A 15,900-nucleotide genomic window follows, 5' to 3' on the forward strand; every position below is an offset into this window, starting at 1 on the left:
ATTTCCTTTCTGTCTGACCACAGTGCTCTCTGGTGCCACCTCTGTCCATGACAGGAACTGTCCAGAGCAGGAACAATATCCCATAGCAAACCTCTCCTGCTCTGGACAGTTCCTAAAATGGACAGATGTGTCACCAGAGAGCACTGAGGTCAGACAGAAAAGAAATTCAAAAAGAAAAGAACTTCCTGTTGATCATATAGCAGCTGATAAGTACTGGACGGATTAGAATAGAGATGAGCAAACTTACAGTAAATTCGATTCCCATATATATATATATATATATATATATATATATATATATATATATATATATATATATTTTCCAGCGGAGTTCCTCTTTTAAAAGATTTTTGGACCTTTTTCTGCCTTGTTATACTTACAGCAACTCCAAAAAGTTAGGGTTAGTCAATGAACTGGAAGGCGACAGACCAAATCTTTCAACATACTGTAGTTCAACTATCTCATGTAAGAGAATAAACGGAATGGTTCTAATAACGGATAAAACAAGTCACACGGACGCACTTGTTTTTAATTCGGAAATGACATGTGACCGATACAATCAATACATTTACATACAGATATCATTTAGATGTAAAGATTTCCCTAAGACTTCCCCTGGAGTGTCATCACATTCATGTGCAAAACAGGAAAGCAGGCCGCCTTATTGCTGACTATGATCTCCTGGCGCGCCATTTAGCAAATAAATCATCAATACTCAAGGAGAACAATAATATATTACATAGCAACATTAACAGCCTAGCTATGTAAAGCTGGGGATGCAATGATTTCAAAAGAATAGTATTGATGGGGCGGAAAAAAAATTATAAAATGCAACCTGTTAAGCTTTTCTTTTTTTTGTCGTCTTATTATTATTTTGGGGGGAAAATTGCTCTAAATGTTGTCAAAGTCATTCCTAAGAAGGTCAGCCCGCAGTCGCTGAAAATGCTATTTGAGAGTGTTACAAATTGTTCGTAACGGCATCTCAGAGCTAAAGTGCTTTAAATTTGCTTTCATATTTTTGGTGATTGAAAATCACATTGCGAGCCTGATTTCAATTCTCACAAGAACAGGCTCCTAAGAGATTATCTTTTTTTTTTTTTACTCTAAACAAGGCATGGGCAAGGTAAGAGTATAAATTCCTGTCGACGATGATAAGCTCACCGAAGAGATTTGGCAATGGTATAGTAGATTTAAAAAGGGGATGTCCCATTAATGAGGATAAATTAGGGTTTCCCCAACCAGTGTACCTCCAGCTATTGCAAAACTACAACACCAAGCCTTCGGCTGTCCAGGCATGCTGGGAGTTGTAGTTTTGCAATAGCTGGAGGCACACTGGTTGGGAAACACTGGGATAAATTATTAATATATGATTTGCGTGATCGTTGGGTGTTCCTGTGTTGAGTCCTCCAGCGATCATATATATATATCCTTCATCCTTGTTGGTAGAACAACCCCTTTAGGGTCTATTCACAGTGTCCTGCGCATATTGGATGTTGCAGATTTTGAGTTGTGTTCAGTCATTTAGTTTACACTGAAATCTGCAGCTTTAAATACGTAGCAGATACTGCACGAGTGAATAGACCCAAAGGGTAGGGTCTAGGGATCGAACGATATTGATTTTTTAGGGCCGATCCCGATAATCTGTGGCCTTTCCGGTCGATAGCCGATATTCCGGTATAAATTATCGGCTGGCGCTTTAAATCAATGAACTGCAGCGGCTTTTGCAGGACCAGAGACTGCCGCCGCCCGCTTCTCTCCCCCTGCCGGTCCTTAGTCCAACCACCGCCGCTGCCCCATTGCCTCCGCATCCCCGGTTTTATAATTACCTGTTCCCGGGGTCTGCGCTACTTCTGGCTCCAGCGGCGTCCTGAGCTGTCACTGTGCGCACTGACGGTGACGTTGCGTTGTGACATCACTCGCCATTGCACAGCGTAACACAGGATGCCGCAGGAGCCAGAAGTAGCGCGGACGCCGGGCACAGGTAATTATAAAACCGGGGATGGGGGAGGCAATGGGGCAGCGGTGGTCTCTGGCCGGGGCGGTGGTGCGGTGGGGTGGGGGGGCATTATCGGCAAGGTAATTGCCGATACCGATAACTTCCAAAATCGTGATATCGGTCAAACCAATAATCGGTCGATCCTTATGTAACTGATCCGCCGGTGACCTGACCCATAGTGTGCCTCCAGCTGTTGTCATAACCAAGCCCCCCTCCACCTTGCCCATTCACAGCAGCAATCCGTCGCTTGGAGCAGCCAAACATACACCGTTACGTACGACCCTTCCCTAAGGGTGTATTCACATGTACATTATCTTGTGCATATTTGATGCTGCAGATTTCAATACAACCTAAATGGCTTCGAATCCTGCGTATTAAATACGCTGTACGTGTGAATAGACTTTAAGGGAAGGGTCAAACACGCACGGTATTTTACGCTGTGAGCATTCTGTCTACGGTGCATATGTGCAATAAGCAGACACACAAGGCTTTCCCCGCCGCAGCTCTGTGTGTGCGCAATAAGGTTTAGAAGCGGGCCCTCACGTCACAGTTAGGTTGGTGCGCTCAGTCCATCTCTGAACATCACTGCACACACAGGACTGTGGTGGGGAAAGCCCTGTGTTTCTGCTCATAGCGCATGTGTCATGTTTTCCACTGCCCGCCAGATGTCTTGCAGCGTCAAATATGCTCCGTATGCGCTGCGGGTGACCCTACCCTAAAAGAGAAAATTCACTTTTGCAAATATACATTTTTTATAGTCCACATCTAGACAATACAAAAGTTAGGTAAATATGCACATTTACTGCATTACGGACCAATCTCATCAAGAGCTGCATTCTGAATTCTACTGATCTCTTATCTCCCAGTGACCCCCTGCTAGATCGGTGTCTGGAAAGCAGATGGTTTGCCATTCTGTATTCTGGGACATGTTTTTACACCAGACACAGCACAGTTATCTGATTTAGAACACATATCTGTTCCAGAAAGTAGTTCAGCAGATCTCATTGTGTTATAAGAGCCTAGCCAAGCTGTTTAAGTGTACATTGTGAATGCAGCATCGGGGTACATATAGCTATAATTCAAAATAAGTACAATATAGTTAAAAAGGTTACCATCTGATTGGTGGCGGTCCGATAACTGGGACCAACACTGATCACAAGAAAGTGGATCACCTATATTCAGAGTGCTTGAAGAACTTGTGATTGGCAGGGGTCCCAGCAGTCGGACCCCAGCGAACATGTACTTAGCTATATGGTGGATAGGTTATAAGTTATTTAGAAGGAATTAAATAGCTTTTCCGACAGAAGCTGAACCTTTCTTGGGATTTGCCTGGTATTGCAAATTACCCTCATTCATGAGAATGGGGCTAAAACACAACTATCATTTGGACATGATGCAAGCAAGTGCTTTCGCTCCGCCAAAAGAACGGAATCACTGGAGTCCCATAAATTTGCACGTTGCGTGAGTCTATGGGAATTTGGAAATGCCGAAGTGCACACGTGAACGGACACAGCACTTGAAGCCCTGCACTGTGTCCAAATAATAGTTACCCTGCTTTGGGGGGTAAAAGGCAGACCATTTTTTCCCCCTAATCTCGGACAACCATTTTAATAAGGCTATATCTAGAAGCAAAGTATAAGTTGGTCAAAAGCAAACCTCTCTGCCCTAGTGTCCATACTATTCTAGAACAACAAAGTCCAGCATAGACACTGCCATAAATGTTGGCACCCCTGAAATTTTTCAAGAAAATAAAGTATTTCTCACAGAAAAGGATTGCAGTAACATGTTTTGCTATACACATGTTTATTCCCTTTGTGTGTATTGGAACTAAACCAAAAAAGGGAGGAAAAAAACAAATTGGACATAATGTCACCAAACTCCAAAAATAGGCTGGACAAAATTATTGGCACCCTTTCAAAATTGTAGAAAAATAAGATTGTTTCAAACATGTGATGTTCCTTTAAACTCACCTGGAACAAGTAACAGGTGTGTGCAATATAAAATTAACACATGAAAGCAGATAAAAAGGAGAGAAGTTCACTTAGTCTTTGCATTGTGTGTCTGTGTGTGTCACACTAAGCATGGACAACAGAAAGAGAAGAAGAGAACTGTCTGTGGACTTGAGAACCAAAATTGTGGAAAAATATCAATAATCTCAAGGTTACAAGTCCATCTCCAGAGATCTAGATTTGCCTTTGTCCACAGTGCGCAACATTATCAAGAAGTTTGCAACCCATGGCACTGTAGCTAATCTCCCTGGGTATGGACGGAAGAGAAAAATTTATGAAAGATGTCAATGCAGGATAGTCCGGATGGTGGATAAGCAGCCCCAAACAAGTTCCAAAGATATTCAAGCTGTCCACCAGGCTCAGGGAGCATCAGTGTCAGCGCAAACTATCCGTCGACATTTAAATGAAATTAAACGCTATGGCAGGAGACCCAGGAGGACCCCACTGCTGACACAGAGACATAAAAAAGCAAGACTACATTTTGCCAAAATAAACTTCCTTCTGGGAAAACATCTTGTGGACAGATGAGACCAAGATAGAGCTTTTTGGTAAAGCCCATCATTCTACTGTTTACCGAAAACAGAATGAGCCCTACAAAGAAAAGAACACAGTACCAACAGTGAAATATGGTGGAGGTTCAATTATGTTTTGGTTGTTTTGCTGCCTCTGGCACTGGGTGCCTTGAATATGTGCAAGGCATCATAAAATCTGAGGATTACCAACGGATTTCGGGTCGCACTGCACAGCCCAGTGTCAGAAAGCTGGGTTTGCGTCCGAGATCTTGGGTTTTCAAGCAGGACTATGCCCCAAACATACGTCAAAAAGCCCCCAAAAATGGATGGCAACAAAGCGCTGGAGAGTTCTGAAGTGGCTAGCAATGAGTCCAGATCTAAATTCCATTGAACAACTGTGGAGAGATCTTAAAATTGCTGTTGGGAAAAGGCGCCTTCCAATAAGAGAGACCTGGAGCAGTTTGCAAAGGAAGAGTGGTCCAACATTCCGGCTGAGAGGTGTAAGAAGCTTATTGATAGTTCTAGGAAGCAACTGATTTCAGTTATTTTTTTCCAAATATTAAGTTAAGGGTGCCAATAATTTTGTCCAGACCATTTTTGGAGTTTGGTGTGACATTATGTCCAATTTGCTTTTTTTAATCAATTTTTTTTGTTTAGTTCCAATACACACAAAAGGGAATAAACGTGTGTATAGCAAAACATGTGTTACTGCAATCCTTTTCTGTGAGAAATACTTCATTTTCTTGAAAAATTTCAGGGGTGCCAACATTTACGGCCATGACTATATATCACAACTGCAATTGTGGCTCAACAACATTTTTTGCTTATTTTTGTAACATACATCCTTTAAAGAACAAAATAAAAATACATATTTTAAAAAAAGTAAGATAAAATGCTGAAGCCTCAAAAAAACAGGAAAAAAATAATACCAGAAGCAGCAAATGCTTTATGATGAATTTGTTGTATAATGCTGAACTATGCCATGAGTGACATATACACTCCATTTCATAGTTTTTTTTTTTCTGTAACAGTTTTTAATTTACTCTTATGTCTATTTATTTTTTACAGGCGGCAGATATGCCTATGTATAAATGCAGCAGACGATTACATCCTTCACAACAATTACATGAGATTCACATTATATCACAGTAATGTAATGCCCTACTGCACATCTACATTTGATAGTGACAAGTAATAAGCACTACAATGTGCTCTGGATGAAAAATAAAGATTTTTGTGATGGGATCCCAAAAGAAATATTTCATCTTTAAAACGGAGGGACAAGGACTGTGTCTTGCCTGTTTTCCTCAGATGCGTCATGCACAATGAGGGAATGAGAACACGTTTACAAAGCACTCGTTTTTGGGATCTCACAATAACGGCAGGCCAGTGAACGCCTGTGCTGATGGAAAATATCCATGGTAAAAATGTTAAATTCAACCAATACATATACATATTTAGGTCTTCTTAGGTTCATTTCTCTTGCAGCAATGCAGGGATGTTTATGTTCCATCCTATGGCCTGGCGATCGAAGCCGCACGTGAAGAGATTGCATGTTGGATGATCTTCGCTCCAAGCCGAGCAGCAGACCATTCTACGGTGGCCCTGAAATACCAATGAAGAGGCGGGATCAGTATGGGGTAACACTGTATTATGTAAATGAGTTAAACAATGACATGAGGGTCTCAAAAAATGTGACACAGCCCCCATTATAGGGAGGTTAGCTATCGGCGCAGATTCTGGACAATGCCTTTCACCTTCCCTACGCTCTTACCCAAAGGACTCTTAATTGTTCACTGTTATCTGGAATAAAGCAGGAACTGTCGCATGATGAAATTACTTCATCACAGGGCGGTCCAGCACCACTAATCCACTAGAGCGGAGGATGTAGAGGCCTCAGAGCGGGACCGGAAGGGGAGTGGGATTTTAAGCATTTTCTTTTGGAAGGAACTTATTGGGGAAAACCACTTAATGAGAGAATCTACCTAATAGAGACATTCACTACTTGCCATTCTTCTGGGTGCTTCTACTTACGGGAAGAAATCCCTACATAAGGTCTTCCCTACCTACCTTCTTACTGGGGGCTTCTACCCAATGTGGAGGCATATCTAAATTGTGGGTGTCAGTGAGGGCCCCATTGCCAGATAGAGAGTTTATTCACAGAGGGCAGGTATAATGTTATAGAGCAGGAGGAGCTGAGCAGATGATATATACAATACAGTACAATCTGCAGGTATCATGTTATAGAGCAGGAGGATCTGAGCAGATGATATGTACAATACAGTACAATCTGCAGGTATCATGTTATAGAGCAGGAAGAGCTGAGCAGATGATATATACAATACAGTACAATCTGCAGGTATCATGTTATAGAGCAGGAGGAGCTGAGCAGATGATATATACAATACAGTACAATCTGCAGGTATCATGTTATAGAGCAGGAGGAGCTGAACAGATGATAGACACAATACAGTACAATCTGCAGGTATCATGTTATAGAGCAGGAGGAGCTGAGCAGATGATGTATACAATACTGTACAATCTGCAGGTATCATGTTATAAAGCAGGAGGAGCTGAGCAGATAATATATACAATACAGTACAATCTGCAGGTATCATGTTATAGAGAAGGAGCTGCTGAGCAGATGATATATACAATACAATACAATACAATCTGCAGGTATCATGTTATAGAGCAGGAGGAGCTGAGCAGATGATATATACAATACAGTATAATCTGCTGGTATGTTATAGAGGAGGAGGAGCTGAGCAGATGATATATACAATACAGTACAATCTGCAGGTATCATGTTATAGAGCAGGAGGAGCTGAGCAGATGATATATACAATACAGTACAATCTGCAGGTATAAAGTTATAAAGAAAAAGGAGCTGAGCAGATGATATATACAATACAGTACAATCTGCAGGTATCATGTTATAGAGCAGGAGGAGCTGAGCAGATGATATATACAATACAGTACAATCTGCAGGTATCATGTTATAGAGCAGGATGAGCTGAGCAGATGATAGACACAATACAGTACAATCTGCAGGTATCATGTTATAGAGCAGGAGGAGCTGAGCAGATGATATTTACAATACAGTACAATCTGCAGGTATCATGTTATAAAGCAGGAGGAGCTGAGCAGATGATATATACAATACAGTACAATCTGCAGGAATCATGTTATAGAGCAGGAGGAGCTGAGCAGATGATATATACAATACAGTATAATCTGCTGGTGGTATGTTATAGAGCAGGAGGAGCTGAGCAGATGATATATACAATACAGTACAATCTGCAGGTATCATGTTATAGAGTAGGAGGAGCTGAGCAGATGATATATACAATACAGTACAATCTGCAGGTATCATGTTATAGAGCAGGAGGAGCTGAGCAGATGATATATACAATACAGTACAATCTGCAGGTATCATGTTATAGAGCAGGATGAGCTGAGCAGATGATATATACAATACAGTACAATCTGCAGGTATCATGTTATAGAGCAGGAGGAGCTGAGCAGATGATATATACAATACAGGACAATCTGCAGGTATCATGTTATAGAGCAGGAGGAGCTGAGCAGATGATATATACAATACAGTACAATCTGCAGGTATCATGTTATAGAGCGGGTGGAGCTGAGCAGATTATATATACAATACAGTACAATCTGCAGGTATAAAGTTATAAAGAAAAAGGAGCTGAGCAGATGATATATAGTTTAGGTGGGAAAATTCTAGGACAACTTGTCATTTATTAAAGGGGTACTCCGGTGGAAAACTTTTTTTTTTTTTTTTTATCAACTGGTGCCAGAAAGTTAAACAGATTTGTAAATTACCGTATTTTTCGCCCTAAAGGATGCACCGGCGTATAAGACGTACCCAATTTATAGGTGCAAAATCTAAAAAAATAAAGATTTTGAACCCAATAGTGGTCTTCAACCTGCGGACCTCCAGATGTTGCAAAACTACAACTCCCAGCATGCCCGGACATGCTGGGAGTTGTAGTTTTGCAACATCTGGAGGTCCGCAGATTGAAGACCACTGCATAGGAGTTAATACTCATGTGTCCCCGCCATATGTCCCCGCCGCTGCCCTGAATGTCGCTCCATCGCTGTCGCCGTGTCCCCATTGCTCCGGAACATATCTGCTGCCGGCCGGGTATCCTCGCTCTCCGTCGCCGCCATCACGTCGTTACGCACGCCGACGCACGTACGCGACGACGAGGAAGGAGAGCGCCGGCCATACAGAGGATCCCGGCACGGAGCAGACACCGAGGAGGCAGGTAAAGTCCCTCCCGGTGTCCTGTAAGCACTAACCCAGCTATTCAGTCGGGCAGTTCGGGACCGCCACGGTGAAATGGCGGCGGTCCCGAACAGCCCGACTGAACAGCCGGGTTAGTGTTATTTTCACTTCAGACGCAGCGGTCAGCTTTGATCGCCGCGTCTGAAGGGTTAATACAGGGCATCACCGCGACCGGTGATGTCCTGTATTAGCCGCGGGTCCCGGCCGTTGATGGCCGCAGGGACCGCCGCGATAGGGGTGTATTCGCCGTATAAGACGCACCAGTTTTGGGGAAGAAAAAGTGCGTCTTATACGGCGAAAAATACGGTACTTCTATTAAAAAAATCTTAATCCTTCCAGTACTTATTATGTGCTGAATACTACAGAGGAAATTCTTTTCTTTTTGGAACACAGAGCTCTCTGCTAACATCATGACCACAGTGCTCTCTGCTGACACCTCTGTTCATTTTAAGAACTGTCCAGAGTAGGAGAAAATCCCCATAGAAAACATATGCTGCTCTGGACAGTTCCTAAAATGGACAGAGATGTCAACAGAGAGCACTGTGGTCATGATGTCAGCAGAGAGCACTGTGTTCCAAAAATAATTTTCTCTGTAGTATTCAGCAGCTAATAAGTACTGGAAGGATTAAGATTTTTTAATAGAAGTAATTTACAAATCTGTTTAACTTTCTGGCACCAGTTGATTTAAAAAAAAAAAAAAAAAAGTTTTCCACCAGAGTACCCCTTTAATGGAAATCTCTGCTCATTCTAGGCTCTGTAGTCATGTGGGTGGTCATACTCTGTGATAGCAGGCTGTGATCATGCACAAACCGCCTATCAGTCGTTGATGAGTACCACCCATTAGACTCCTAAGCCCAAAATGAACAGAGATCGCCACACTTTTAATAAAACTATAAATCAAACTGCGTTTTTAATGTAACAAGTTCCCTTTAATTTTAATAAGCAGCAACTCAGTCTTTTTTTAAAAACATTTTTACACAACAATATCTTGTAAGAATATGTACAGGGTGGCCATTTATATTGATACATCTTAATAAAATGGGAATGGTTGGTGAGATTAACTTCCTGTTTGTGGCACATTAGTATATGTGAGGGGGGAAACTTTTCAAGATGGGTGGTGACTATGGCGGCCATTTTGAAGTCGCCCATTTTGAATCCAGCTTTTGTTTTTTCAATAGAGGGTCATGTGACTCATCAAACTTATTGGGAATTTCACAAGAAATCTGAATTTCACAGGAGAAATGCTAGCACAGGCTTCCAGTATCCGTATACACTGCTATATACTACTATATACACCGCAGGAGAAATGCTAGCACAGGCTTCCAGTATCCGTATACTCTGCTATATACTACTATATACACCGCAGGAGAAATGCTAGCACAGGCTTCCAGTATCCGTATACACTGCTATATACTACTATATACACCGCAGGAGAAATGCTAGCACAGGCTTCCAGTATCCGTATACACTGCTATATACTACTATATACACCGCAGGAGAAATGTTAGCACAGGCTTCCAGTATCCGTATACACTGCTATATACTACTATATACACCGCAGGAGAAATGCTAGCACAGGCTTCCAGTATCCGTAGTTTCAGGTGCTGCAGAATGGGCAAAACTAAAATTAGAACAGGACCCTCAGTTTACGCAGAAGATTTTGTTCAGTGATGAGGAAACTTTTATGTGAATGGTGAAGTTAATCAACAAAACCACCGCTATTGGTCTGACACTAAACCACATTGGATAGATCCCTCCAAGACTGTTGGAACAGAAAAATTGATTGTATGGTGTGGTATATGGGGTACAAAGATAGTGGGGCCATTCTTCATCAATGGAAACCTCAAGGACACTGGATATGCGAAATTGCTACATGATGATGTGTTTCCCTCTTTATGCACTGAAGCTGCACGTTCCCTGAGTTTTTCCAGCAAGATGGTGACCACCACATTATGGGTGTCAGGTCCGAGCAGTCCTTGATGAACAGTTTCCTGGAAAGTGGATTGGTCGTCGTGGACCAGTTGAATGGCCCCCAAGGTCTCCCCATCTGACCCCCTTAGACTTTTATCTTTGGGGTCATCTGAAGGCAATTGTCTATGCTGTGATGATACAAGATGTGCAGCACCTGAAACTACGGATACTGGAAGCCTGTGCTAGCATTTCTCCTGCGGTGTATATAGTAGTATATAGCAGTGTATACGGATACTGGAAGCCTGTGCTAGCATTTCTCCTGCGGTGTATATAGTAGTATATAGCAGTGTATACAGATACTGGAAGCCAGTGCTAGCATTTCTCCTGCGGTGTATATAGTAGTATATAGCAGTGTATACAGATACTGGAAGCCAGTGCTAGCATTTCTCCTGCGGTGTATATAGTAGTATATAGCAGTGTATACGTATACTGGAAGCCTGTGCTAGCATTTCTCCTGCGGTGTATATAGTAGTATATAGCAGTGTATACGGATACTGGAAGCCTGTGCTAGCATTTCTCCTGCGGTGTTGCTATCAGTGTGTGAAGAGTGGGAGAAGAGGGTTGCATTGACAATCCAACACAATGGGCAGCACATTGAACACATTTTATAAGTGGTCAGAAACTTGTAAATAACTAACGAAAGAATAAAGTTACGTTAAAACCAAGCACATCATTGTTTTTTTGAAATTCCCAATAAGTTTGATGTGTCACATGACCCTCTTCCTATTGAAAAAACAAAAGTTGGATTCAAAATGGTCAACTTCAAAATAGCCACCATGGTCACCACCCATCTTGAAAAGTTTCCCCCCTCACATATACTAATGTGCCACAAACAGGACGTTAATATCACCAACCATTCCCATGTTATTAAGGTGTATCCATATAAATGGCCACCCTGTATTTTATCACTTCTCCAGCACCAAGGAAAGCGTCAATGAAGTCTCTTTGTATAAAATGCATCACATCAATCATGAAAAGGATAAAGCAAATGCATTCAGATGCTGCATAAAAATTTAAGGTGATGGCACACCATCCTTTAGGTAAATCCCACTCACCTGTCTATTACTGCGAGGAAGACGCGCTAATCTTACTCCAGACATATCAAATAACCGAACCTGTCGATTGTCATGCGGAAGGGCAATGATCCTCTGGCCGACGGACACACTAATCCTGAAAATAAAAATAAAAAAATAAAAAGATTTAAGAATGTAGAAATACAGTCCAAATACTTAACCACTTAAGGACCTAGGGCGTATGGATACGCCTTGACGTCCTGGTACTTAAGGACCCAGGGCGTATCCATACGCCCGTGGGAATTTCGGTCCCCGCCGCGCGCCGGGCGGGGACCGGGCCGGGGTGACTGCTGATATCTATCAGCAGGCACCCCGTGCAAATGCCCAGGGGGGTCATCAGACCCCCCCACGTCGGCGATCGGCGCAAATCGCAAGTGAATTCACACTTGCGATTTGCGCCGATTCCGGGTCATACGGGTCTATTGTGACCCGGTGACCCGGAATAGAAGGGGGATCGCGGTTGTCCAAGACACCCACGATCCCCCTGTAGGCATAGGAGTGAGGTGGCAGGGTTGCCACCCCTCCTATCCCTGCTATTGGTCTGCTATTGATCGTCAGAGGCGACGACCAATAGCAGACCGGGGGCGGGGGGGTTAACTTTCGTTTTCCCCGTCCTGCCCTCCCACAATAGGCGGGGCAGAACGGGGAACCGAAGGGGACCGGGCGCCGACGTCCACTTACCCGTCCGGAGGCTGCGGCGACGTTCATCGGCGGGCGGCGTCACGTGCGTTTTGAAGAGGACGGCTGCCGGGATCCTACGGAAGCCGGTAAGTAGATCTGGAGGGCTACAGTCTGAGACCGTGGTCTCTAACTGTAGCCCTCCAGATGTTGCAAAACTACAACTCCCAGCATGCCCAGACAGCTGTTTGGGCATGCTGGAATATGTAGTTTTGCAACAGCTGGAGGGCTGCAGTTTGAGACCACTATACAGTGGTCTCAAACTATATCCCTCCAGATGTTGCAAAACTACAACTCCTAGCATGCCCACATAGCTGTTTGTTGTCTGGACATGCTGGGAGTTATAGTTTTGCAACATCTGGAGGTCCACAGTTTGGAGATCACTGTGCAGTGGTCTAAAAACTGTAGCTCTCCAGATGTTGCAAAACTGCAATTCCCAGCATGCCCAGAAAGCAAACAGCTGTCTCGGCATGCTGGGAGTTGTAGTTGGGTACCTCCAGCTATTGCATAACTACATCTCCCAGCATGCCCTTCGGTGATTAGTACATGCTGGGAGTTGTAGTTTTGCAACAGCTGGAGGCACACTGGTTGGAAAATATTGAGTTAGGTAACAGAACCTAACTGAAGATTTTCCAACCAGTGTGCCTCCAGCTGTTGCAAAACTACAACTCCCAGCATGCACGGTCTGTCAGTACATGCTGGGAGTTGTAGTTTTGAAACAGCTGGAGGTTTGCCCCCCCCCCCCCCATGTGAACGTACAGGGTACATTCACATAGGCGGGTTTACAGTAAATTTCCTGCTTCAAGTTTGGGCTGCGTCAAATTTTTTGCCGCAGTGCAAACTCCTAGCGGGAAATTCACCGTAACCTGCCAGTGTGAATGTACCCTAAAAACACTACACTACACTACCACCTAATAAAGAGTAAAACACTACATATACACCCCCTTACACTGTCCCCCCCCCCCCAATAAACAATTTAAAACGTCTTGTACGGCAGGGTTTCCAAAACGGAGCCTCCAGCTGTTGCAAAACAACAACTCCCAGCATTTCTGGACAGCCACTGACTGTCCAGGCATGCTGGGAGTTTAGCAACAGCTGGAGGCACCCTGTTTGGAAATCACTGGCGTAGAATACCCCTATGCAATCCCTAATTTAGTCCCCAAATGCGCATGGTGCTCTCTTACTTCGGAGCCCTGTCATATTTCAAGGAAACAGTTTAGGGCCACATATGGGGTATCTCCGTACTCGGGAGAAATTACACTACAAATTTTGGGGGGCTTTTTTTCCTTTTACCGCTTGTGAAAAGGAAAAGTTGGGGGCTACACCAGCCTGTTAGTGTAAATTTTTTTTATTTTTTTACACTAACATGCTGGTGTTGCCCCATACTTTTTATTTCCACAAGTGGTAAAAGGAAAAAAAGACCCCCAAAATTTGTAACGCAATTTCTCCTGAGTACAGAAATACCCCAGATGTGGGCGTAAAATGCTCTGCGGGCGCACAACAAGGCTCAGGAGTGAGAGTGCACCATGTACATTTGAGGCCTAAATTGGTGATTTGCACAGGGGTGGCTGATTTTACAGCGGTTCTGACAAACGCAAAAAAAAATAATACCCACATGTGACCCCATTTTGGAAACTACACCCCTCACCGAACGTGACAAGGGGTATAGTGAGCCTGAACACCCCACAGGTGTTTGACGAATTTTCATTAACGTTGGATGGGAAAATGAAAAAAATTATATTTTTTCACTAAAATGCTGGTGTTACCCTAAATTTTTCATTTTCACATCGGGAAATAATAAAAAAGCCCCCCCAAATTTGTAAACCCATCTCTTCTGAGTAAGAACATACCTCATATGTGAATTTAAAGTGCTCTGCGGTTGAACTACAATGCTCAGAAGAGAAGGAGCGCCATTGGGATTTTGTAGAGAAAATTTGTCCGGCATTGAAGGCCACATGTGTTTACAAAGCCCCCATAGTGCCAGAACAATGGACCCCCGACACATGTGACCCCATTTTGGAAACTACACCCCTCACGTAATGTAATAAGGGGTACATTGAGAATTTACGCCCCACAGATGTCTGACAGATTTTTGGAACAGTGGTCCGTAAAAATGAAAAATAAACTTTTTCATTTGCACAGCCCACTGTTCCAAAGTCCTGTGGGGTGTAAATACTCACTGCACCCCTTATTAAATTCTGTGAGGGGTGTAGTTTCCAAAATAGGGTCACATGTGGGGGGTTCCACTGTTCTGGCACCACGGGGGGCTTTGTAAACGCACATGGCCCCTGACTACCATTCCAAACTAATTCTCTTTCCAAAAGCTCAATGGCGCTCCTCCTCTTCTGAGCATTGTAGTTCGCCAGCAGAGCATTTTACGTCCTAACATGGGGTATTTCCATACTCAGAAGAAATGGGGTTACACATTTTGGGGGTAATTTTCTCCTATTACCCCTTGTAAAAATGTAAAATTTTGGGAAAAAACTGCATTTTAGTAAAAAAAAAAAATTTTTCATTTACACATCCAAATTTAACGAAAAGTCGTCAAACACCTGTGGGGTGTTAAGGCTCAGCGGACCCCTTGTTACGTTCCTGGAGGGGTGTAGTTTCCAAAATAGTATGCCATGTGGGTATTTTTTGCTGTTCTGGCACCACAGGGGCTTCCTAAATGCGACATGCCCCAAAAAACCATTTCAGCAAAAGTTGCTTTCAAAAAGCCAAATGTGACTCCTTCTCTTCTGAGCATTGTAGTTTGCCCGCAAAGCATTTTACATCCTAACATGGGGTATTTCCATACTCAGAAGAGATGGTGTTACAAATTTGGGGGGGCATTTTCTCCCATTACCCTTTGTAAAAATGGTAAATTTGGGGGGAAAAACTGCACTTTAGTGAAAAAATTTTTTTTTCATTTACACATCCGACTTTAACGAAAAGTCGTCAAACACCTGTGGGGTGATAAGGCTCACTGGACCCCTTGTTACGTGCCTTGAGGGGTCTAGTTTCAAAATGGTATGCCATGTTGGGGTTTTCTGCTGTTCTGGCACCATAGGGGCCTCCTAAATGTGACATGCCCCCAAAAACCATTTCAGCAAAATTCCCTCTCCAAAATCCTATTGTCGCTCCTTCCCTTCTGAGCCCTCTAGTGCACCCGCCGAACACTTGACATACACATATGAGGTATTTCCTTACTCGAGAGAGAATTGGGTTACAAATTTTGGGGGATTTTTCGATCTATTACCCCTTGTAAAAATTCAAAACTGGGTTCTACAAGAACATGCGAGTGTAAAAATGAAGATTTTGAATTTTCTCCTTCACTTTGCTGCTATTCTGTGAAACACCTAAAGGGTTA

The 15,900-nt window shown here is 43.2% G+C and overlaps 1 protein-coding gene across 4 annotated transcripts in view; it reads right to left on the reverse strand.

Annotated features, from left to right (window-relative positions):
* Nucleotides 1–511: 511 nt before the first annotated feature.
* WDR37 (WD repeat domain 37) overlaps nucleotides 512–15,900 on the reverse strand; it is a 219,303-nt gene continuing 203,914 nt past the window's right edge. For all 4 annotated transcript variants that reach the window (XM_056519509.1, XM_056519510.1, XM_056519511.1 and 1 more), the window contains 2 exons: nucleotides 11,856–11,970; nucleotides 512–6,122 (listed from right to left, as the gene is read on the reverse strand). In XM_056519509.1, coding sequence (XP_056375484.1) covers nucleotides 5,991–6,122; nucleotides 11,856–11,970 — 247 coding nt within the window. In that variant the 3' untranslated portion in view covers nucleotides 512–5,990. The remainder of the gene's footprint in view (nucleotides 6,123–11,855; nucleotides 11,971–15,900) is intronic.

Source organism: Hyla sarda, chromosome 5, assembly GCF_029499605.1.
Source record: "Hyla sarda isolate aHylSar1 chromosome 5, aHylSar1.hap1, whole genome shotgun sequence".
Taxonomy (NCBI): Eukaryota; Metazoa; Chordata; class Amphibia; order Anura; family Hylidae; genus Hyla; species Hyla sarda.